This window comes from Neltuma alba, unplaced genomic scaffold (genome assembly GCF_004799145.2).
Source record: "Neltuma alba isolate B1F8T4 unplaced genomic scaffold, ASM479914v2 tig00013018_pilon, whole genome shotgun sequence".
Classification (NCBI taxonomy): domain Eukaryota; kingdom Viridiplantae; phylum Streptophyta; class Magnoliopsida; order Fabales; family Fabaceae; genus Neltuma; species Neltuma alba.
In genome coordinates this window covers 141,621-163,490 of record NW_021637365.1, presented here as the reverse complement: position 1 = coordinate 163,490, position 21,870 = coordinate 141,621, and the positions used below count along the sequence as shown (strand labels likewise).

General features: G+C 36.5%; 2 protein-coding genes and 1 pseudogene across 4 annotated transcripts; 1 reads left to right on the top strand and 2 right to left on the bottom strand.

The window, feature by feature from the left end:
- The first annotated feature begins 3,735 nt into the window (after nucleotides 1-3,735).
- On the top strand, nucleotides 3,736-7,662 carry LOC114733592 (uncharacterized). Of its 3 annotated transcripts, XM_028921064.1 has the most exons (6): nucleotides 3,736-4,036; nucleotides 4,626-5,704; nucleotides 5,778-6,003; nucleotides 6,091-6,277; nucleotides 6,388-6,601; nucleotides 7,254-7,662. In XM_028921064.1, exons 1-6 carry the CDS (start codon nucleotides 3,945-3,947, stop codon nucleotides 7,631-7,633), a joined length of 2,178 nt encoding a protein of 725 aa, XP_028776897.1. In that variant the 5' UTR covers nucleotides 3,736-3,944; the 3' UTR covers nucleotides 7,634-7,662. The 3 variants fall into 3 exon arrangements, with proteins under 3 accessions (XP_028776897.1, XP_028776896.1, XP_028776899.1); XM_028921063.1 differs by having other exon boundaries at nucleotides 5,778-6,277; XM_028921066.1 differs by having other exon boundaries at nucleotides 5,778-6,277; nucleotides 7,271-7,341.
- A 4,487-nt stretch (nucleotides 7,663-12,149) lies between these two features.
- Nucleotides 12,150-14,266, bottom strand: LOC114733587 (heat shock 70 kDa protein-like). The gene has a single exon (XM_028921061.1). The coding sequence runs from the start codon at nucleotides 14,234-14,236 to the stop codon at nucleotides 12,269-12,271; it is 1,968 nt and encodes a 655-aa protein (XP_028776894.1). The 5' UTR covers nucleotides 14,237-14,266; the 3' UTR covers nucleotides 12,150-12,268.
- Nucleotides 14,267-18,185: 3,919 nt separating this feature from the next.
- Nucleotides 18,186-21,642, bottom strand: LOC114733591 (putative leucine-rich repeat receptor-like serine/threonine-protein kinase At2g24130; annotated as a pseudogene).
- Nucleotides 21,643-21,870: the final 228 nt, after the last annotated feature.

Genomic DNA, 21,870 nt, shown 5'->3' with positions numbered 1-21,870 from the left:
ATCTCATTACATATTTAGTAAAATTTGTTTGTAAATAGATTAAGAACAAGTTATAAAACTCATTATGAGAACTATCACTTTTATTCAGCAAGTTGTTATTTATGTTGTATGTTTAGTAAAATTGTGAGCGAATAGATTAAAAATAATTTCAAATAGACAAATTGCAAATTTCTTGAAAAAAATGTTGTAAATCCCATTAAACAAGTGGTAAATTTCACTACACAAGTTATGAATCTCATTACATGTTTGGTAAAATTTTGAGCAAATGGATCAAGAACAAGTTGCAAAACTTGTTCAACTTGTTATGAGAACTAGTACTTTCATTTCACAAGTTGTTATCCACGTTATATGTTTAGTAAAATTGTAAGCGAATAGATTAAAAACAATTCCAAATAAACAAATTACAAATATCCTAAAAGCATATTAAAAATCTCCTAAAAACAGGTTGCAAATTTCATTAAGCAAATGCTAATTTTCACTACACAGGTTGTGAATCCTCGTACATGCTTAGTAAAATTGTGCGCAGATAGATAAAAAATAGTTGCAAATAATTGCGCAATAACAGTGATTAAGTATGTATTTGTAAATAAATTCCATATACAACTATAAGTCAAATATCATAATAATAGTTAGACGATATATATCAATTTTCATCAATATACATGACATTTGAAATGCGTACACACTCTTCTTCCATTGACAACTTCATCATAGGATTTCACAACTGGACTATTGATTTTAACAACACTAACCATAATATTTGCACATAATCCTCACAGCCATGTAATCGCTTGCCACCATTTTTTTATTTCGATATGCCAATCTTTCATCCTCATCAAATATTCAATCAAAACCCTCCTCACCAATAAACCTATCCCTCTTTAACGATGAAAAAGCCACAAAAATGAAGAACTCAAATCCCATTATCAACTTCTACTCACTTATATAATACTGCATGTTCACTCCTTCTCATCTTTCAAACCCACTTACTCACAAGCAAAACCCATCCAAATGAAAAATGTTTAAAATGATGATTGTCAAAGAGTAAGATAATAGTATTTTGAAAGGTAAATGACTCACTTTCTTCTTTCCAGCATTAAGCGTGTTGCTCCAAGCTTTTTTTTTTTGTTTTCAAGTTTTCATTCTTTATGCGTTGCTTCAACATCTTGCTGTGAGTATTTTCATATTCAGCAGTTTTTTCTCTTGCTTTATGAGTATTGTAGTTACTTTAGCACCACACGAAAAATCTTATATTTATACCTCATGATTATTTGGACATTTTACTTTGGGAAAATTGCAAATAAAGACCCCTGAATATATAAAATAGCAATCAGGGACCCTGAATTTGAGAAATTGCTCACAAGGACCCGGTCCCAATTTGCAATTATGAAATCATGGCCAAATTACCAAAATACCCCTCTTTAATTTTTTTTTCAAAAAAGAACACCACTGCCTCACCGGAATCCGGCCGCCGGCGCCGGAGCTCCGCCACCTCAGCCGCCGGCTGCCGGAGCTCCGCCACCTCGGCCGCCGGAGCTCCGATGCCGGCGGCCGGATTCAGGTGGCCTTCCTTTATTTTTTTTTTTGAAACTGTTTTTTTTTTTTAAATTGGGGGGAAGTGAGGTTGGGGGGATTTGATCCCCCAACCTCATGCTTCCCAAAATTAGGAATGACCATTGAGCCAACAAATTTTTGCTAACATTATAATACAAAAAAATATAAGTTAACTCATTTACTCTTATTCCAGGTGATAACAAGAATACATTTGAAAATAACAAGTTCTGATTATAAAATAACAAGTCTGGGATTAAAATTTAACAACACGTTTTTTTTTATAACAACACACTCTGTTGCAGGTGATAACAACAATACATTTGAAAATAACAAGTTCTGATTATAAAATAACAAGTCTGGGATTAAAATTTAACAACACGTTTTTTTATAACAATACACTCTTTTTTAGGTGATAACAAGAATACATTTGAAATAACAAGTTCTGATTATAAAATAACAAGTCTGGGATTAAAATTTAACAACACATTTTTTTATAATATTTTTAACAACTCATTATAATATTTTTATATTATTTCATTCTTTAAATATTAAAATTTATTATTAAGTATTTAAATATTATAGTATAATTTATTATTTCATTCTTTAAATATTAAAAATAGTTTTTATATTTAAAGAAAAAATAGTATTTTTAATTATAAATTAGAGATAAATTTCATTTATAAATTTAAGCAATCAAAAAGTATTTTTAATCTACAATAAATTATACTATTTATAATTTATAAGAAGTAGTTTGATTTATAATGAGTTGTATAGATATATAGATTAAAAAATTTTTAAAAAAAATTAAAAAAGTGTGTTGTCATTTTCCCTAAATTTTATTTATAAATTTGAACAATAAAAAAGTATTTTTAATCTATAATAAATTACACTTCAAGTTTTGATTATAAATTGGAGATAAAAATTATTTTTTTAGCAAATTAAATAGATTTAAAATACTTTTTATAAGTTATAAATAATTTATTTTTCAAAAGTATAAAATAATTAATTGTTATAAAAAAATGTGTTGTTAAATTTTAATCCCAGACTTGTTATTTTATAATCAGAACTTGTTATTTTCAAATGTATTGTTGTTATCACCTGAAAAGAGTGTATTGTTATAAAAAAAACGTGTTGTTAAATTTTAATCCCAGACTTGTTATTTTCAAATGTATTGTTGTTATCACCTGCAACAGAGTGTGTTGTTATAAAAAAAAACGTGTTGTTAAATTTTAATCCCAGACTTGTTATTTTATAATCAGAACTTGTTATTTTCAAATGTATTGTTGTTATCACCTGCAACAGAGTGTGTTGTTATAAAAAAAACGTGTTGTTAAATTTTAATCCCAGACTTGTTATTTTATAATCAGAACTTGTTATTTTCAAATGTATTCTTGTTATCACCTGGAACAAGAGTAAATGAGTTAACTTATTTTTTTTTTTTGTATTATAATGTTAGCAAAAATTTGTTGGCTCAATGGTCATTCCTAATTTTGGGAAGCATGAGGTTGGGGGATCAAATCCCCCCAACCTCACTTCCCCCCAATTTAAAAAAAAAACAGTTTCAAAAAAAAAAAATAAAGGAATGCCACCGGAATCCGGCGGCCGGCATCGGAGCTCCGGCGGCCGGAACTCCGGCGAGGCAGTAGTTTTCTTTTTTGAAAAAAAAAAATTAAAGAGGGGTATTTTGGTAATTTGGCCATGATTTCATAATTACAAATTGGGACCGGGTCCTTGTGAGCAATTTTTCAAATTCAGGGTCCTTGATTGCTATTTTATATATTCAGGGGTCTTTATTTGCAATTTTCCCTTTTACTTTTTATTTAGATTCTTTTTTGGTCTTTTTAATTTTTATAAGGTATGTTATGATGATGTTCCCGCGCTTTTAGTACACTTTTCAGCTTCCGAGGCGCATCCCGGTTGCCTTTTTCCAATGTGCATGTTTCATCGTATCCAAGATGAACTCCTTCTTTTGTCCATTGGATATTACGTCTCATAGAACATCTTGCATTTTTCTACGTTTTGTTTTTCCTTTGCCAACCGTCAGCATCGGCTCGCCCTAGCGCAAGCTCCTTCAGTCGGCTGCTCACCTTTGAACTTCTGAGCTTCTCGCCGGATCCTCAGGTTACTCCTCTTTTATTCTTTTCATTTGTTTCTTTCTTCCCTTCTCATCTCTATCTCTATCTCTATCTCTATCTCTATCTTCCTCCTAGTTTATTCTTTTCCTTCCCTTCTTTCTCCTTGGCTGTGTGCACTCTCCCATTTGCCCTCGCAGCGACACCCTCACTCTTCATGTCTCTCTTAGTCTTTCGACGAACAACGGGGCATCTTGAATTTCCTCTTTCGACTCTCAGCTTCTCGCCTCTCTCCGTCTCTTGTTTGAGCCACATAACATGGAGTCTCGTCTGAGCCCCATTGAGTCACCGACGACGTCTCGTTCTCATCACTCTTGTCTCAGCCCCTCCAACGACGGCCATTATTGCAGGTAATGACTTAACGACTTCAGAACTTCTGGGTGAGCAAATATGCAAAAGCATTTTCCGTTCTGTTTATTCTCTTAGCGAGCAAATGTGCAAATGCTTTTTTCATTCTGTTTATTTCCTTTGATTCCTCGAGTGAATACGTTGGAAATATTGAATGAATTTTCTCGGGTACGTATTTTTCTGTCTCTGTTTATGCTGGCCTTGTTAAACTCTGTTAGCTTGCTGGTAAAAATGATATGCCTCTTGTGGAATCAAAAATCATCACCGTTATCTTCTAGTTTTTTAATAGAAGGAAAAAGAAGCAAGAAATGTACACTGCAACTCTCTTTTTCTTACTAATTTAGTTTCCACCTCGCATTGATGGGAAGAATTTAATAGCTTCGGGTTTCAAGGGTGTCACTCTCTGTTAGCGAGAAGGAAAACAAAACGGGGATCAATTTATTCATTAAACATCATGAAAGAATGATCATTTGATATATATTTGTCCGGGTTTTGTTTTGTTTCTCTTTTCAATTATGACATAATACGTGTTATGATTTCTCACATGCCGTTTTTTGAAGATATTGATCAGCTTTATATTGTAAATTTCAGATTTGGGTCTATCAACATGACATGTTCAGTAGTAAGCAGTGATAATCTTTCTTCTGTAATGAGGCAATCTCAGGTTGGAAATGCATCAAAAGAGAAGAATGTGCATGAAAATGCCTCAGATAAACCTCAAATCATGACAAGTGCAGAAGTAAGCTTTAGAAAGAAAAGAAAAAGGAAGAGGAGGCCAAAGAAAGGACATGGTGCTACTGAAAGCAATGATAATCTTTCTGCCGTGCCAAAAGATGCTTTTTTAACTGAAACCTGTACTGCTGCTTTAGCTGTGCCTGCAATGCATCCAGATGAACACTCTCTGAATTCTGTAATGAGGCAATCTCAGGTTGACAATGCATCAAAAAAGAAGAACGTGCATAGAAAGAAAAGATGGAAGAAGATATGGAAGAAGATGCGAAAGAAAGGACATGATGCTACGGAAAGCAATCATAATCTATCTGCTGTACTGAGTAATGATAATTTTTCTGCTATACCAAAAGAGAAGAATGTGCTTGAAAATTCCTTGGAGAAATCTAAGATTATGACAAGTGCAGAAGTAAGAGTTGGAAAGAAAAGAAGTAAGAAGAGGAGAAAAAAAGCACGCGATGCTACTAAAAGAAATGATAATCTCTCTGCTGTTCAAAAAGATGCCTTCTCAACTGAAACATCTACAAGTGCTTTGGCTCTGCCGCCAACTCATCTTGATAAACACTCTCTGAATTCTGTAATGAGGCAAGCTCTAGTTGAAAATGCATCAAAAAAGAAGAAAGTGAAGAATAGAGGTAAGAGGAGGCGGAAGAAACGACATGATGCTAGCGAAAACAACAATCTTTCTGCTATTCCAAAAGGCACATTGTCAGTTGAAACTTCTACAGTTGCTATGGTTATGCCTCCATCACATCCATTTCAACACCCTGTGGATCCAATAATTGGGCAATTTCTGGGTGAAAATGAAAGAAAGGAGTTTCCTGATTCCAACTATCAAAGTGACTCTCTACCAAACCTCACTAGTGTGTTACCGAGCCACTATGTCTCTCTTGAGCAAACCCCAGTCAATGCCATTAATTACATTTTTGAAGAACCCCAAGGTAAGTGAACATTTAGCGCAATATGTTTTTTCTCCTTTCCTTTACTTGAGTTTATTGGTATTCTAATTTGCAGTGAAGGCAGTTGATACTGAGGCTCAGCAAATTGAGACAGTGTCTAGTCCGGTTGATGCTTTACTAGCTAGCCAATTTAATCATGACCCAGTCAAGGAGCCTCTACAACAACTACAGCAATTACCTTCTGTAGAGCTTCTTGCTTTTAACCTGGGCACTTCCGGAGAGTTGCTATACTCTTCCCAGCAAGTTGAGCCAGTCTGTCGGTCAAATAATGAAGCTTCTCTGTATGGCCCTGTTAACCCTGCACTAATGGAGGTTACAAATCCTGCTGTTGTTCATCCGGCCTCAATTTTTGAACTTGATTCGTGTAGACCCCTTGCTGCATTCAAAACACAATTATTAGACCCAACTCCTTCAGAGATCAATAATCATCTCACACAAATTGTAACCCAATCAATGGACAGGATGCATTCAGCTCTAGTCGCTGATCCATTAAAGAATGAGTTGGACAGATTACTTGGAGAATCAGAGCAAACCATGAAACACCATAAAGAGACGGTTAGTTTCTGTTGCGCATAAACGGTTTTGCCTTGGCCATGCATGGTCTATGTTATTCTATCTTTACCTCTTCACTTCTTTTAATGTAACTATTTCTGTTACTTGGGCAGAAATTGCGGCTCAAATCTGATGGTGAGAGAGAAATTGAGGAAGTTCACAGGAAGTATGATATCAAGTTACAGGAGAATGAGCTTGAGTTTCAACAAAGAAAGAAGAACCTGGATACACGTCTAAGCTTAGTTCTCATGAACAAGTTATGGGCAGAGGCTTTTAGTTCTAAATGCATGGATCTTGAAGTATTTGGGGTACCAGAGATTCAGCAAGGTATATTACTTTATTAGGAAATGTTGAAACTTTAGTTCATTTTATATTTGGTACCATGGCCTTGGGGCCAAAACGATTTTGCATCAGCTATGGTCTCACTTGATTTGGAGGTTGAATGTATGTGGTCTTTTATGAGCAGCATTAACTCTTAAATTTCAGCAAAGTTTATGATGAGTTCTCAGTTTTTAGTGAGATTTAAGTGTTATAGGGAATGGTTGGAATGTTAGCCTCGCCTTGATATGCCAGTTGACATAGAAGTGCTAACAAGAATAGGGATGTAGACAAATGGAAGGAAGGAGGAGGGAAAGAGGCGATAACAAGCCAAGAGAACTTTATTAATTGTTACTCTGACTTTAATCACTAAAGGCTTCATGTAGAACTCGAGGTAAATCCTAAGATGATCAATTAGTAAGATCATTTACAAAATGAAAATTTAGGTGGACAAAACGAAAATAAAATACAAAATAAAATCAGTTACATCATTTTTAAGGTTTATTCTTAATACCTAATTTTCTCTTCCATTTCTCCATTAATGTGCTTGCTTTTGAAACCATGTCCATAGTACCAGGAATGTGCGCACACATCATATATATGGATGCTTGTAGTACTGATTTTCCTATGATTTTTCCTGACCATTTTTTTTAATCATCAGACTCAAGTTTTAAACAGCAAAGTGATACAAGGCCTTCTTCTACCCTTGCTGCAAGTCCACCTCATGGGCCTCCTGCATCTAACCCGCAACATTTCGCCACTGCTGCTATCTCTCAGACCATGGTGCCACCTCCTGCATCCAGCATGCAGACATTCTCTGCTCCAGCAAGCTCACAGATTTTGGTGACACCTGTGCCTACTGCGGCTAGCTCTTCACCGTTGGTGCCACCTTTGCCCACTACAACTCGCTTACAGACCATGGCGCCCCCTCAACTGGCTGCTTACAATGCACCTCCAAGGCCACCCTGCAACAACTCCATTCCTCCATCGGCAAACCATCAAGCTGGTACAGGGTTATGCGCCACTCCGCACCATCTCTAGCCTTATAGACCCTCGACATCTTTGCCTAATTCTTGCCTAATTCTTGTCTCCCTGCTCCTGCACGTGACGTGTGGAGTAAACAAGCTCCTAATAGCATTCCTACAATGACCTCATTACCTAACTATGCTCGACCCACACTTCCAACCAATATATCTTATCCTCATAATAGGGTTCAACGGCCGGAAATTCCTTCAAGGTTACCCAGGCCTAGCTTCTCAGCCAGGGAGCCAAAAGAAGGATGGTAGTTGTCAAGTGGGCATGAATCTGCCAAATACTCTGTTATGTTCATCAAATGTGACATCATTGCAACAATCTCGAATTTGGCCCCCCTAGTAGCATGCGGGATGATTCTGTTCAGACAAGCCTGTTTGTCAGATTAGGACTAACTAATTAGAAAGGATTTGGTTTTCAGCTATTTTGTCCTGACACGATATATAGCCGGCTGTAAATTCTGCTTTAGTTGTGTTTGAGGCCGCTGATTCTGGGTGGCTATTGATGTGTGCTGTAAGGCCGTTATATTAACTTTTGATGAAAATGTACAAATGTGTAATTGATTGCCTTGGTAAATGAAAAATCCAAAAGTAATTGTCTTGGATCTGGTTCTTGGGGTTGCTTGAGCATGATGTGGAGCATGGTGGAAGCAGCTAGATCGTAGGGCCCTCCATTTGCTGTAGGTGTGTCCGTGGAAGTAGACAATTTCTATTTTCATTTAAACATCTACTTGCATCCTGTTTTCCCGGCTCTTGAAGAAAGGGAGCTTGAAAGTTCGTTTGCTATGTATATATGAAATCGGATATAATTTTTTTATTTGATATTAGTCATGACCGATCATATTGAAAGATCATACAAGTGGTATGAGAGCTCAACACATCAAGATGATTAGGAATTGTGAGTTAAACATGTTATTATAGAAAACCTTTTTGATATACAATATTGTTGGTCTTGTTTGTAGGTTTGCTATTGTTTGGATCATAAAAATATCTTAAATATCAAATTTTTTGAAAGAATTTTTTGTCAAAATGATTGTAGAAAAATAATTTTTTGTTGTGCTTAACATCATTTGCATTAATTAAAAAAAAAATCATCAACCCAATGTGCATAAAATATGCAAGTTCCTTCATTAAATTATAGGCTCATAAAATCAGTTTATAATATATAGTATAAAAACAGAAGTTAATATTATTAATTTACACAGTCCATTGATTGAGCTCTAGCCCTTTTTTCATTACATATGCTCACTGTCAAACAATTCATTGGGCATATCTTTCAAACATCAATGCCCAATATGGCTTGGTTGTTTCTCAATCCAGTTCAATCTCTCTTCCTTCTCGGATTTGAAGGTATGGCTAAAAAATACTTTAAGCCAACTTCAAAAGGATAAAGAGGCATCTCTTATACAGGGCATAATTATTGTTATCAATGTTATTCGGGCAAATTGCAACTGGGCATTGCATCATGGCCAAATCATTTATCCTTCAAAAGTTATCGGGGAAAATTTGGGAATGCTTTCATTTACTGCTCTCCATGAAAAGAGGTTCAAGGATGTTCGATCAAAGGTCGCCTCTGAGCATATTACTCAAGCTGAAAAGAAGATCCTTGAACCTCTTTTGATGGACTGATTATCATTCTTCTCAAGCTGAAAAGATGGAAAGGCAACAATGGCTTTCAAGCCATCACATGTTTTGAGGGTTCAATAGTTCATCAATTCATTTGGAGGAAAACTAAGTCAGCAAGTACCTCTTTCTCTTATCAATGCCTCAGAACATCTCTTCTTTGGATTCGAAGATATATATCATAGCTATCCTTGACCAAGGACGCATTGCAGATTTGGTGTATGAACAAGACATGAATCTCTTTGGCCACTCTTCAATCAGTTCACATCAATGTGATCATATGGGATATTCAAGACCTCCTTAAAATTTTCTCTCTTTCAAAATTTGCAATCCTATTCCTAGTTCTTTAACAAGACTTAATTTGTTGCATTTTGGTTCTGTTTCCTTTATTTCTCTGTAAGACTTGATAATGTTTTTTTTTTTGGGCCAAAGTAGGACTTGATAATGTTAATAATATCTTTTTGTTCTTTTAAAAAAAAGTAATTTAATTTCAATATTTTGTATAGCTATTTCATTTTATATATTTTTCCTATACTTTCTCTCCCTGTTTTTTTTCCTAAATTTATGGATGTCTGTATGTTCTCAAAAACTGAATTGATTTATTTTTTAAAAAATTATGTGTATATATATATATATATCTATATTATTTTATTTGAATTATTTCCTGTTCACTATTCTACTATCTTTAAGCCTCGTTTCTTTATATAATTAATAACCAGTCCACTAACCATGCAAGATATGTTTATCTATATGCAGAATACAATATCAGAAGAAAATAAAATGGTTAATAACTTGAAAATCACATATTTGATTCAATAATTACATAGTGAATATAATTGCATAGGGAAAAGATGATGCTTTCTTCTACATTATATAAGTAGATTGTGTGATAATCACATCAGATAATCTCATAGTCAAATTACAACATAATATCAAGAATAAAACATCTATAAGTTTTCAAAATTATATTATACATATATATACCCACAAATTCATTATCAACATATATGTATATAAATTCCAAACTAAAGTTTTCAATAAATTCAAATAATTCAACCAATCAATTCAAATAATGCAACCTATAAATTCAAATAAAAAATAGCAAAAAGCTCTATTGACCACTAGGGTTCATGGTTGAGGCTGGGTAGATCATGATCCATATCCAATGCCAGCCCAAAGGATGAGTGAGCTATATTTTGCAACCCGTTGCTTGGTCCTGCCTAATAAAAACCCTTGTCATTTTGGGTTAGGCTAATGTAGGCTGGGTTAGGTAGGCTTTTCTTGTCCAAGTATTGACATCTTGTTCATACTATATGTGAAAAAAAAATCCCTAATTTAAATAAACTCTATTACTTTTATTGCTTTAATTGACAAAGAAAGATCAAATGGTGCTTCAGCTCAAACTTTACGGGTGAGGTAAGAGTTCCTCAACTAGGATTTGTGTGAATGATAATAAAATATAATATATATCATTTTTTGAAAATATAATATAATAAAATCAATATCAACGCATAAAAGCTATCAAAATCAAACCAATAGAAAGCATGAAATTTCGCGTTTCCTGCGTATTCCATTTCATATTCATATCAGTTTCAAAAATCATAATTTTATAATTTATTAATATTATAGTATAAAATAGATATAATCATATATATAGTTGGCAAAAAAAAATTATATATGTATTTTTTTGGGTAGGGCAGTATGTCGTGCGCAATGCTCGACCCTGCTCCTAATTAGTTCGGCCTGATAATGCTCATCTTTTTTTCAGACTGCCTTTCTATGGGCTGGGCAAGACATTTATTTTTCATAACCAAGCATCATGAATACTCCTATTGAACACCATGCGAAACAGAGGACCTTTTATTATTGTTCTTATTTCCTACATTCAATTGACTTGTCCATGGATTCACTCCCAAAGGTTGGAGAAAATTGAAGTGACCTAACGGTAAATAATTGTAATTTTAGATTATCATTATTTTTGTATGTGGCGCTGGTTATAGTAATTTTTGTTTCTTTTTCTTTTAAGTGACTTTCAAAATGTTGATTACGTTTGAATTTCATTTATTAAATCACTTATAGATATATAATTAACAAAAATGGTGTAGCTTTTATAAGTTGTTTACATTTAATAATTATTTTCATAATTATAATCATTTAATAAATTGTTTACATATTTATAATTATTATTTAATAATTATTATTAATGAGGGCAGATAGGAGAAGCGTCCTTTGTTGAATCTTTATTGGGATTTTTTAATCGCAAAAGCAGCTCTTAGTTGCTAATGCTGAATCGTATGATAAGGATTAAAATCATAATTTATTGGGATTTCAAAAAATCTAGTCAAAATAGGATGACTTCATAATAATTTATTTGGATTCAAATAGGTTTATTTGCCCTCACCACTTAAGCCAACAACTACTAAATCATGAGATATTAGTCCTATATACGGTATATAGTATCTCGTGCAAAAAAAAGTCATATATGAAGATTTAAATATGTTGCAATAAGTTGAAAGGATATTTTTAAATTTAAACAGAATTTTCGCTATTGTGAAATGAATCAATACAATCAAATTTTGATCCTCTGACCCCAAACGAAAAAAATCAGAACATGCTACATATAACGCGAGAAAACTGCTCTTCACGGGTGTAGAAGAATATATAATCGGTTCTCTTCTAGTTCTCATGGCACATCATCTAACTATAAATCCTGTGAACTCCTATTTAGGTGATTCCAACCTCACTTTACTATCACGCTTGGCTACCAAACGTTCCAATGTTGAGCAGATTGTTGTCTGAAATTAAATTCCAAGGAATAAATATAAAAAAATAGCAAAAAGCTACATCGAACACCCTTTCTTATTCTATATCTAAAGGGGGAAAAAAAACTACAGCTGATACTATCTGAATTACATAACTATATCATCTCACGCCACACCATCTTTCCCAGTAGAGGGATCTGCTCAAACACACACCAAAAGAAACAGTGAAATGGAACCTTTTAAAATTTGAATCCTCAGGCTTAGTCAACCTCTTCAATCTTAGGCCCAGCGCCGGAGCCTGCAGAGCCGCTGCTGGCGCCACCACCGGGCATCTCAGCACCACCACCCATAGGCGTGTCTCCGCCAGCAGCACCACCTTGGTACATCTTGGCAATGATGGGGTTGCACAATCCTTCGAGCTCCTTCAACTTGTCCTCCAACTCATCAACCTCAGCCAACTGGTTCCTATCAAGCCACTCCATTGTCTCATCAATGGCCTTCTCAATCTTCTGTTTATCCGAAGGATCAAGCTTCCCTCCAACCTTATCGTCCTTGATCGTGTTCCTCATACTGTAAGCATAATTCTCCAATGAATTCTTAGCTTCCACCTTCTTCTTCACCTGCTCATCCTCTGATTTATACTTCTCTGCCTCTTGCACCATCCTCTCTATCTCCTCCTTACTCAGTCTTCCCTTGTCATTTGTAATTGTGATCTTGTTCTTCACTCCTGCTGTCTTATCTTCTGCAGAGACGTTCAGAATACCATTGGCATCGATGTCGAAGCACACATTGATCTGAGGCACTCCTCTTGGTGCTGGTGGGATGCCCTTGAGCTCAAAAGTCCCCAGTAAGTTGTTATCCTTGGTTCTAGCTCTTTCACCTTCATAGACTTGGATAAGGACACTGGTCTGGTTATCTGAGTAGGTAGAGAAAACTTGTTCTTTCTTGGTGGGTATGGTGGTGTTTCTAGGAATCAACACAGTCATAACCCCACCTGCAGTTTCAATACCAAGGCTCAGAGGTGTGACATCCAGAAGAAGCAAGTCTTGGACTTTTTGGTTCCCTTCACCACTTAAGATTGCAGCTTGAACAGCAGCACCATAAGCCACAGCTTCATCTGGGTTTATGCTCTTGCAGAGTTCCTTGCCGTTGAAGAAATCTTGCAGAAGTTGCTGAACTTTGGGTATTCTTGTCGACCCACCAACAAGAACCACGTCGTGAACTTGGCTCTTGTCGATTTTCGCGTCTCTCAGACATTTCTCCACTGGTTCCATGCATTTTCTGAACAAGTCCATGTTCAGCTCTTCAAATCTGGCCCTTGTGATGGTCGCATAGAAGTCAATGCCTTCATAAAGAGAATCAATCTCTATTGTTGTTTGTGTTGTGGAAGACAGAGTCCTCTTTGCTCTCTCACAAGCAGTTCTCAATCGTCTCAAAGCTCTTGCATTGCCACTTATGTCCTTCTTGTTCTTCCTCTTGAACTCAGCCACGAAGTGATTCACGAGCCTGTTATCAAAATCTTCACCTCCCAAGTGCGTATCACCAGCCGTGGCCTTCACTTCAAAGATCCCTTCTTCAATTGTCAACAGTGAAACATCAAAAGTACCCCCTCCGAGGTCGAAGATAAGCACGTTCTTCTCGCCGGCTCTAGAAGCTTTCTTGTCCAAACCATAGGCAATTGCAGCAGCAGTGGGCTCGTTGATGATTCTCATCACGTTAAGCCCGGCAATGGCTCCAGCATCTTTCGTCGCCTGCCTCTGTGAATCGTTGAAATAAGCAGGTACAGTGATGACCGCGTTCTTAATGCTCAGACCCAGAAACGCTTCAGCCACTTCTTTCATCTTCGTGAGAACCATGGAGGAGATCTCTTCGGGAGCAAAATGCTTCTCTTCGCCTTTGTAGTTAACGACAATCATAGGCTTGTCACCGGCGCCGGGAATCAACTTGAAAGGCCAGAGCTTCATGTCATTCTGAACAGAGGGGTCGGAGTATCTCCGTCCAATGAGCCGTTTTGCGTCGAAGACGGTGTTCTGTGGGTTCATGGCGACTTGGTTCTTGGCCGCATCGCCGATCAAACGCTCTGTGTCAGTAAAAGCTACGTAGGAAGGGGTGGTTCTGTTACCTTGATCATTAGCAATGATCTCAACACGGTCGTTCTGCCACACGCCGACGCAGCTGTAGGTGGTTCCGAGGTCGATGCCGATGGCCTTTTCACTCTTGGACGCCATAGGTGAATGAAAGTGCTTCAATATGAAACTATGTTAAGTGTTGCGACTGAAACAGAAGATTGTAAAAGATAAATTGGCTGGTTTCGATAAGAGCTTGGCGAATTTCTGGTTTAAGAATATGACGAAGGCAGAAGGATGAGAGAGATTTGAATTTATAGTGATGGGTCGGGGGGCTGACGAGAAAAAATCTTGGTGGAGAAGAGAAGGTGGAAGAAGGGACTAGCCAGTGCATGAAAGTCATGAGAGAATAAAGAGAAATCGAGAGAGAACGGAGAAGCAAACGCCAGAGGCTTCTGGAGAGACGTTGAGCTGGCGGCATCGTAGCAGGGCCAAGTTAGGAATAACTATGCAGAGCAGGAAACATAATTTGAAGAAATATAAAATTTATTAGGTTGAAAATAATTTTATTAATATATAAGTATTGACAAAATTTAATCCTCCAGTGGTTCATTAAAGATAAAATAAAAAGTGTGAAAATAATAAAAATATAATTAATATTTTCCCATATATATAAATATATAATCACTATTTGTGTGTGAAAAAGAGGGGAAATATTTTTATTCTATTTTTACTTTAGTTATGAAAACCATTTTACCTATAGTTTTCCTTAATTCTTAATTTGGTACTTGTGTTTTGTTCTTCTTAATTAAACACTCTAGTTTTAACCTCTATAATTTCGCAGTTAGTATTGTTAGCTTTTATACAAAAATTAACGATGCTAATAGAACAAAATTACAGTGTTTAATAAAGAGAAAAAAATATACAGGTACCAAATTAAAAAATAAAAAAAAATATAAGTACTTGCAAAATAGTTTTCCTTTTATTCTACATTTATTTTAACCATCGCATGTGTTTTGGTCATAATGACCCAAAAAAAAATCACATGAAATTGGGAATAGACAATTTGAAGGCCAAAGTTATGGTAGTTTCTCCGTCTAATTTGCTTATAAAACAATTGAAAATCTAGACTATAATTTGAGAATGGCTCACTAACGAATAAAATTAAAACTTACTTCTAGTGAGCTTCATCAAAGTGTCTTTAAACAAAGTCTATAAACACATAAAATAGGCAGGATGGGAGGGGATGAAGACAATCCTTTCTTGTGCCTTGTGAACAAAATAGCACGGGACAACTTTTCCATCTCGAGGATGTTGAGCTATTCAGGAATGGAATGCATATGTGAACAGAGAAAATTCTAAATTCAATTTTCACCAATTGAGGAAATGTTATAGCTATTGCCGACATTTCTTCTCACAACATAACTTACCTGCTAGAATACAAAATCTAGAACCACAACCAGACATATATATTGAAGATTGATCCACAGTAAATAAGTACACTTCTAAGATAAGATATAGACATTTCGAGGATCGTTCTGTGTCTCATTCATTCTGTTTTGGTTTCCTTTGGTTCCGTCTTGCAATTTTTTGGGTTGGGACCAACCCATCCCAACATGATTGCGACTTGGGACATGAACAATCCCAACGTAAGGAAGTGGCATTTGTCCCAAAAAAAACATGTCCTTTCGGCTGCGATAACCCAGCAATACTTTACAGATTTTTAGAGATAAGATGTTCGGCTCAAATTAGTGGAGTCAAAATTTAATACCTTCTTTGCTCTTTCCTTCAATACCCGGATTTTGTGGGATGCAGAAAATATTTTCTGGCCCAAAATATTGTTGATGATCTCAACTTGGAATCTGTAGCCAATGTTGGTGACTAGAGAAGAAGAGACTCCCAATTAAAATAGCTACTCAAATAACCAATAAGAGTTGGGTTTAATGAAAAGGACTAATCTATCACAATGTGATAAACAAATATTTAAATTCTTACTGGGAGAGTTGCTCACAATTAGTATCTAACAGTATTTTGAATAAAATTAATTCTAATAAAAAGACAGGGAAGTGTATTAAAAAAAAAAAAAAAAAGCTACTCAGATGGATCAGATTGGACGCGGATGGCTTTTGTTGGTCATAATGGAGCAATGACTTGTGGATGAAAGGCTTCAAGAAGTATTTGATTCCAACCAAGTAACATTGTTGAAATTCTGGGAATGCTTTCAAGTCTTCCGTTAGAAGGAGAAATACATTAAAATTAAAGCCAACAATGACTTAACTGAGGTCTTCTCTCATCCGAAACAAAGACTGCTAGAATCACTCGCTCATCAGTCACACCATAAAAATTAGGGGTGTTCACGGGACGGATCGGGACCGGGACAGACCCGTCCCGGTTCCATCCCGATGAACAGTAACGGGACAGATTTTCTGTCCCGTGTCCCGGTCCCGGTCGGGACGGGACGGATCCGGGACGGGACCGGGACGTCCCGAAATAATTTTTTTTTATTTTTTTAAAAAAATCTAATTTTTTTAATTATATTTTTTTGAGCTTAAATCTTATAAAAACATCTTTTTTATTTGTTTGGGCACTCTTAAACAAAAGCTCAAAATATTACATATAATAGTTATTAAAAACTCTAAACAAAAGCTTTTAACACAATAAAAACTTGCTAAAAATTCTAATCATCAATAATCTCAAATCATTAACAAATATAAAAACTCTAAATAAATATATCCATAGTTCCATACAATAGTCTCAAATCTTAAAAAATATGAAAAAAATGATATTATATAAAAAATTAAAAAAATTAATTTTTTTTTTTAAAAAAAGGAACCGGGACGGGACGACCCCGTCCCGTCCCGGTCCCTTTTTTGTCCCGTCTCGGTTTGTCCCGTCCCGAAAAATTTCAGGACGGATCCGTCCCGTCCCAATAAGATCGGGACTGGAACGGGCCGATCGGGACGGCCGGCCTTGAACACCCCTATCTTGTGACAAATGGTGAAAATGTCGAAAATGTTTACTCCTAATTAAGTCAGATAATAGTGAAATTTGATCCAATTAGACATATAGAAAAATTAGCCCTTCGTTGTAATTTCTCCATTGCGGGGTCACTGTAATTCGTAAGAACATGTCACCCTCCTCGTTAATAGTTAATACATTAACGTTAAACATTAAGAATTTGATCTTCCCCAATGCCATGGCCTTTTACTTGGACCGAGCCAACTTGATCTTCATCGCACTCGGCAGGAAACACAGCCATCCTGATTTGCTTGTGTATATAATTACTCCTCGCAAGGATTGCGCATTGTGCAGGTCGTGGGTTGTTTTTCCCTTGTTGACCCTGCTCGATGGTGAGTTTTTTTCCCCCCCACTTCTCCGGTATCTTTTTGGTTGTCCAGTTGAATTCGGAGGACAATTTTCAATTTTTGGGGAAAATCTCTCGGTGGACTGGTGAAAGATCTCCAAGAACTACAAGTAATTGTCCGCAAGAATGCTGAAATTTTGGCATTGTTTAATTTTGAAATTCATGTTAGAAATTTTGCTTGTGAAAGTTCACTAATTGAAAGATCTTCAACTGGAAATTGTGATATCAATTATCAAATATCGCTCATTGGGTGGTTGATCTTTGTATTCGTTAGTGGCAAATGAAAAAAAAAAAGGGGGGAAAATGACAATCCAGTGGCCATTAACGAAATATTGGTGTCCTTTCCAATCTTTTTACTTGGCTTGCTTTGCTCCATGATGATTTTGAGTTGAAACTATAGTTAAATGTGTGTGTGTATAAAACAGAAGGATGCCTCTTATGATTTTGCTGGTGGGCTTCACTCTGCAGCATATTTCCATTTACCACATATTTTAAAGAATTGGAGTAGCAAAAATATTGAGGGTTAGTACTACTTCAACATCTATGGATTTACTGGTTACAAAACATATTAGTTTTAGGGCTACATCATAACTGAAAAAATAACACATGAAGACAACTAAGAGCATTTGGAAAACTAGACAGCTAATGTTAATATGGACAAAGAGTATTTGGAAAACTATCATTACTTTAACATTCTTCCTTAAAATTTTACTTCAAGACTCTTCAAGACTACATCATAAAAAGCTTTTAAAAATCATCTGTAGTAGAAGTTAAAATTCCAAGAGACGAGGCAAAAGTTCTAGTTGTGTCCCCAGTAAGGTATCTCTTGAGACGATCCAAGTCATCTGCTACATCAAGCATGCTAGGCCTTGTAGAAGTTAAAATTCCAAGAGACGAGGCAAAAGTTCTAGTTGTGTCCCCAGTAAGGTATCTCTTGAGACGATCCAAGTCATCTGCTACATCAAGCATGCTAGGCCTTGTAGAAGGTGATTCCTGTGTGCAAAGGATCCCCAGCTCAATTAACTCTACAACTGCAACTTCCCACATTCTTTTCACCTCCTCTGACTGATCTCTTGAAGCAGTAACGACAGCAGGGTCTATCACATTTTCTAACCTCCCACGATAATGAATTTTTACCCATTGGTGAAGGCTCAAGCCTCTAGAAAACATGTCATCTGTTGGTCTTTTTCTAGTCACCACCTCAAGAACAAGAATACCGAAGCTGTACACATCTCCTTTTGTAGATGTATTTGATCCAAATCCGTACTCTGCATGGGAAAGTATAGAATGACGACGACTCTGAAATGCATATTGATGTTTTACCAAAGCAGAATGAATTTTCTGGTAAAGAAAAAAGAATTAGCATGAATTTTATTTTTGTGGGATGCTTGTGGTAGTGTGTTGTTGTAGTCAAGTTGTAGCAAAGCCAACTCCAATGATATTTATGCCTTTTTCTTAGAAGTAGAAGTCATTTAGTGATGAACTGATATTTAGGCCTACATTCAAATGTTTGTGTAATTAAGTGAGCTTGGTATTATGTTTCTTCCTAATGACCTGAGTTCTTGACCATCCCCCTGGGGGAGAGACAAAAAATTTTTTTTAAGAAAAATTCCAAGTAATCTTAGACTCCTGTAACCTGCCCAGTGCTGAGGAAGATCTAAATTAAATACCTGGTGCAATGTATCCGGTAGATCCACATAACAAATTAGTAGTGGAGCTTCCCATGTTATCATTAAACCCAGTTTCCTCCTCCCACACTCATAATTAACCTTGCAATCCCGAAATCTGAAACTACAGCTGTCATGTCATCATTAAGAAGAACATTGCTTGGCTTTAGATCACAATGAATGACTCTGACTGGAGAATGATGATGCAGATAGGCCAACCCTTCAGCTATGTCGCTGCAAATGTACACCCTCTGGATGATACTCAGGTCAGAAGATCCAGGAGAAGCATAGAGACGGCTCTCCAAACTCCCCTTGGCCATGTAAGGCAGAACAAGAGCTTTAAAATCAGGTAGACTACATGCAGTGATAATTCTTATCAGGTTCCTGTGTCGAATCCTCTTTAAAACTTGGCATTCTCTATTGAAGCTCTTGGTGGAATTTCCAGACTTCAAATGCAGCACTTTGACTGCTATTGGCGTTCCATCTGGAAGAACGCCTCTATAGACGTGTCCATAGCTACCTGATCCTACTTGTCTCTGATCATCAAATCCTCCAGTGGCCTCCGACAGTTCCTTGTATGTGATTCTTGGGAAGTTGCTTATCAGTTCACGTCTAGCTGGTTTTCCATCTAGCTCAGTGCCCTGGGCAGAAATAATCACTTTAAGACGCTTACATCCAATTATGCAGCAAACCATTGACAAGATTATGCAGATGACCAAGGTGAAAGTAATCAAGAACAGGCGATTTCTGAACCAATGTCTCTTTTGAAAGCATGGAAGTTTTCCTGTTATTGTTCCACAAAGATGTGGGTTTCCTAAGAATGATAAACTTGATGCTGAATCAAAGATACCACCAGATGGAACCATTCCTTCTAGGTTGTTATATGATAGATTGATGAAAGAAAGTGTATCTATTTTACTTAGAGTTTTGGGGATCAATCCAGACAAATTGTTTCGTGAAACATCAAAAGTTTCAAGGTTCTTCAGTTCACCTAACGATTCGGGAAGCTCACCTTGTAGAGAATTGTTTGAAAAATTTATCATTGATACAGCAATGCAGCTTGCTATCTGAGGGAAGATGTTTCCAGTTAGGTGATTTGATGAAAAATCCATCTCTTGAACCTTTTCTAGTTTGCTGAGCTCAATTGGCAGGTGACCTTCTAGTTGGTTATGTGAGAGGTTTATGAAAATTCTAATTTCATGCAGGCCTGAGAGTTCTGGTGGGATGGTTCCTGTTAATCTATTATAGGACAAGTCAAGCCTATACAGACCAATGCAATTTCCTAATGTAGAAGGTATATTTCCTGTGAGGTGGTTATTATTGAGAAACAAAGAATTTAGCCTACCCAACTTTCCCAGACTTTCTGGAATCCCTTCTGTAAATTCATTGCGTGACAGATCTAGCAGACCCAGATTTAGACAGTTGCCCAGTGCTTCTGGAATTGCAGATTTGAAGTGGTTGTTTGATAGGAAAAGTTGTTCCAATTTTGACAACATGCTGATCTCTGGTGAAATAGTTCCATTGAGAAGATTGGATGTTAAATTCAGGATCATAAGGCTGGAAAGATTTGATACACAGTCAGGGATTGATCCATATATTTGGTTTTCCTGCAGTAGCAAACTTTTAAGTTTGATGCCAACTTGACAGATGGTATCGGAGAATCTTCCCCCAAGGTCCATGCCAGCCAATTCAAGCTCTTCTAGACTGCTGCAGTTTCTAAGAGCAGCAAAAAATGGATCAAGATTGGTATTACGATCATGACTTACCAGATGGTTGTATGACAAATGTAGGTAAAGAAGATCAGAACAGCTGCTTGGAAACTCTGAGGGCAATTCTCCCGACAATAGATTGTACTCTACATCTAAGTTTACAAGTGACAAATTAGTAAGAGAGAGAGGAATCTGTCCAGTAAATTGATTGTTGTATAGATTGAGACTCCACAGACCTGGGCAGTTTCCAATCTCCTCTGGGATCTTACCATTGAGGAAGTTGCTAGAAAGGTCCACAATTTCCAGTGTGCAATTGGAGAAAAGAGATGGAGAAAGTGAACCACTCATGTTACTGTCTTTGATGTGCAGCACGTTAAGTTTAGAAAGCTGGGAAAAGGAGTCTGGTATGGAACCATGCAAATTGTTCCCCTCTAGATGGAGCCGATGGAGACGTCTAAGAGAGGATAGTTCTGGTGGGATAATGCCAAATAAGTAATTGTCAACTATGTCAAGGATGTGCAGTCCAGTGAGATTGGAAAGGAAGGGTGAAAGCAACCCCACAAGATGAGTTTCAGTCAGGATGAGTTCAGTAACTCGGTGCTGAAATTTATCGCATTTAACACCTGTGAAATTACACACATGAACAGCTTCATCCCAGTTAGAGAGTGTGGAATGTGGATCAAATATGATGGTTTTCTTGAATTCCAGAAGAGCAGCCTTATCTGTGAGAAGAGAGTGAGAAAAGTGGTGATGCCTTGGATGGGTGAGACTGCATGTTGAAGCTGGGTATTGAAGTAAGAAGATGAACAATGCCCCTATGAAAACCATGTTGCGCATGTGGAAAAAGCTCCTTGATAATGATAGACAGTCATATAGAAAACATGAACAAGAAGCAGCCTTGCGTTGAGAATGAGAATGCCCAAGTCTTTTGAAATTGCAGGGTGAGGCTTGAGTGGAAGTGGAAATATCAGTACAACAGAAAACATTCACTAGAAGCTATAATTTGTGAAGAGAAAAAATGACTCAGTAGAAGATGAGTAGATTCTCAACTCAACC

Coding starts and splice junctions, on each gene's coding strand:
- LOC114733587 (XM_028921061.1), bottom strand. CDS start 14,236: ATGGCGTCCAAGAGTGAAAAGGCCATCGGCATCGACCTCGGAACCACC.
- LOC114733592 (XM_028921063.1), top strand. CDS start 3,945: ATGGAGTCTCGTCTGAGCCCCATTGAGTCACCGACGACGTCTCGTTCT. Junction 4,037..4,625: donor AACGACGGCCATTATTGCAG/GTAATGACTTAA, acceptor TGTAAATTTCAG/ATTTGGGTCTATCAACATGA. Junction 6,602..7,253: donor GGTACCAGAGATTCAGCAAG/GTATATTACTTT, acceptor TTTAATCATCAG/ACTCAAGTTTTAAACAGCAA.